The sequence below is a fragment of the Lactuca saligna genome, chromosome 4, assembly GCF_052625555.1.
Source record: "Lactuca saligna cultivar CGN05327 chromosome 4, ASM5262555v1, whole genome shotgun sequence".
Taxonomy (NCBI): Eukaryota; Viridiplantae; Streptophyta; class Magnoliopsida; order Asterales; family Asteraceae; genus Lactuca; species Lactuca saligna.
In genome coordinates, this window is record NC_136420.1 from 237158812 (window position 1) to 237161994 (window position 3183).

Below are 3183 nucleotides of genomic sequence, written 5' to 3' on the forward strand. Positions count from 1 at the left end.
ATTTGGATTCGAACTTTCTAAAGACAGTTAAGAATTAATTAAAAAAGGATATCTGTTAAATGACGACCTCAACATAACATGCAAATTTCGGTGCAAGACGTCACCCATGTCAATTAGAAAACTACACACATGGAAATCCCACATGTTTGCATTTATTATTTTTGGTATTCTGAAATATAAAGAAAAAGGGAGTATCCATGTTGCATGCTTTTCTTAAACTGATTTTAAGTGTTTCAACCAACTAACAGACTATCCTTCCTTCTATCCATAGTTTCTACATTTCTATCATTTATTCTTACATATGCAATTTCTATGGTAAGATATTGGAAACTCATAAGTGTAGCGAAACAATTAAGCCTCTATGTATGAATTAACTTTTTTAATTACTTTGAGAATGTGGTAATTTACTTTCCTTAACATGCTAATGTTATATATCAAATAAAACCGAAAGGACGATATATACCAGAATTGGTGAACAAATCCACATCTATGCATCCATATATACGTACAACAATGGTTCGTTACTTGCTTGTCCCATAAGTCTTTTTCTTATAAATATTAATACTATAACCGCCGTAATGCCCATCTTGTAGCACGTGAAAATGAGGCTCGATTCCTGCTTTCTTGCCTTCAGCAAATGTTTTTTTGATTTCTATATTTAGCAAACTTCTTTATCTACGACCCATTATATATAGCATGGTTTCCCAACAGCTTATGCATTCAGACATTCGACCAACGATGGCTTCATTCATCAGAAATTCCCATCTTTCATGGAGCGTTCTTGTGGTTCTATACATGACACTTCTTGTCTCTGTTTGTGAAGCTAGGGTTCACAGGGGTAAAGGAAGCGGCTTTGTTCGAACCAAAGGACCTAACTTTGTTCTCAATGGGTCCCCTTTTCTATTTAATGGTTTTAATGCGTATTGGATGATGAATGTTGCCACTGATCCAAGCGAGAGGATGAAAGTAACTCAAGTCCTACAAGATGCTGCAAATGCAGGTCTTTCTGTATGCCGAACATGGGCTTTTGCTGATGGTGGCGACAAAGCTCTTCAGATTTCACCAGGAGCATACGACGAACGTGTTTTTCAGGTATCAACAAACATGTTTCTTAGCTAGTTTTGATCATGTTTCCTTCATATTGTATGGTGTTCTTACATTAAACGTGGGTTTGGTTTGCAGGGACTAGATTTCGTCGTGGCAGAAGCAAGAAAATATGGTCTTCGGTTAATATTAAGTTTTGTTAACAATTACAAAGACTTTGGAGGGAGACAACAATACGTAGACTGGGCAAGAAGTTCTGGCGTTCAGATCAACGGTGACGACGATTTCTATACCAACCCAATAGTAAAAGGGTATTATAAGAACCATGTCCATGTAAGTCGTTCAACAACATCAATTGTTGACAAAAAGTTGAAGAATCAACATCAATAATGTTTTATTTTTTATATATCGACCTAGCTTGTGTTTTCCTACCGAACTTATATGCATAATTAATGATGACTGCATGCAGAGAGTTATAACAAGGGTGAATACTATCACCAGGATCGCATATTGTGATGACACAACAATCATGGCATGGGAACTCATAAACGAGCCCCGCTGCCAGGCTGATTACTCTGGAAGAACAGTTAATGTAAGTGACTGCATGTAAAGATATAAATTACAAGAATCTTTAAACATTAATATACGATATAAGGATTTGTAATATTTATGAATTCTGACCACAACATACATTTCATTGCAGGTTTGGGTCCAAGAAATGGCTTCATTCGTCAAATCATTGGATAGACACCATCTATTGGAGGTTGGCATGGAAGGGTTTTATGGCGACACAATGCCTGAACGAAAGCAGATAAACCCCGGTTACCAAGTTGGAACTGATTTCATCAGCAATAATCTTGTTAGGGGAATCGATTTTGCCACCATACATGCATATCCTGATCAATGGTAATACTTTCGATAACATTAAACAAGAGCATTCATGATCTATAAATACAAAAAAGCAACTAAAAGAGGGTATTTAACGTAATTAAGTATTCAAATTGTGGTTATGCTACAGGTTGTCTGGACAAAATGAAGAGTCACAAATGGCATTTATGCAAAGATGGATGTGGAGTCATTACCAGGATTCAAAAACTATCCTTAAGAAACCACTTGTGATTGCTGAATTTGGGAAGTCTAGCAAAGATCCAGAATATAACATTAACAAAAGGGACTCGTACTTGAATGCTGTTTATAGAAACATTTATATGATGGCCAGAACTGGAGGAACTGTTGGTGGTGGTTTAGTGTGGCAGCTTATGGCAGATGGAATGGGTTCTTACTGCGATGGATACGAAATAACCCTGTCAGAAAATCCGTCAACAAGCAACATCATTTCTCAGCAATCTCAAGCCATGAGCACGCTAACTCATTTGCTAAGAATTGCATCGGAAAATGTTCCTTCGGGCAAAAATCATAAACTCCAACTTGATCATATTAAAGGTCATTCTTCTAAGACAAACCATCATGGTCATCGTCATCATCAGCATACTCACAACCAAAAGCCAATGCCTTGACAATATGCAGAATTGAAGGAGGGGATTAGAATCTAGCTAGATCCTCTTATATATTACTCAAAGTGTCAATTAATTTCTTGCGGCTTGTCAAATAGCCCGTTATTTATTGATTCAATTAATTTTAATGAAATGCTTCTTTCTCGGAAGAGATAGTTCCACATGCATGGAAAGTCTTTGATCTACGCACTCTCATGTGCATGTAGGTAATTCGAATGAAAACTTTAAATATTCATTAACAAATCATACTTACCGAAACCCTGACTTTTATCATAATGATTTATGGAAACAACATTTAAAAAAAAGGATAATAAAAAAATTGGAGAGCCCACGCATGTGGCTTTGAGTTTTCTATAGAGTCAACCGACAGGTTCAAGCAATTCTACCAATAACCCTGTATATACATCTGGTTCAGGTGGAAAGACCGGTTGTTCAAAAACAGTTAAATTATGTTCAATAAACCGTTAAAGTAGTTCTATAACCAATAAAAAACTAAAGTTTATTTTAAAAATAAGTACATGGCAACTAATAGTTAAATATGATGCTTCATACTATTTAGGTCATTTGAGCTTCCCTTAACATCATCACCAGTTTTATAGAATATTAAGTTATAAACTACGACATT

The 3183-nt window shown here is 35.8% G+C and overlaps 1 protein-coding gene across 1 annotated transcript; it reads left to right on the plus strand.

Annotated features, from left to right (window-relative positions):
* The first annotated feature begins 714 nt into the window (after window positions 1-714).
* On the plus strand, window positions 715-2561 carry LOC145040549 (mannan endo-1,4-beta-mannosidase 5-like). Its single transcript, XM_078988463.1, has 5 exons — window positions 715-1092; window positions 1183-1377; window positions 1514-1636; window positions 1748-1950; window positions 2063-2561. The coding sequence occupies exons 1-5, from the start codon at window positions 715-717 to the stop codon at window positions 2559-2561; spliced, it is 1398 nt and encodes a 465-aa protein (XP_078844589.1).
* The last annotated feature ends 622 nt before the right edge of the window (window positions 2562-3183 follow it).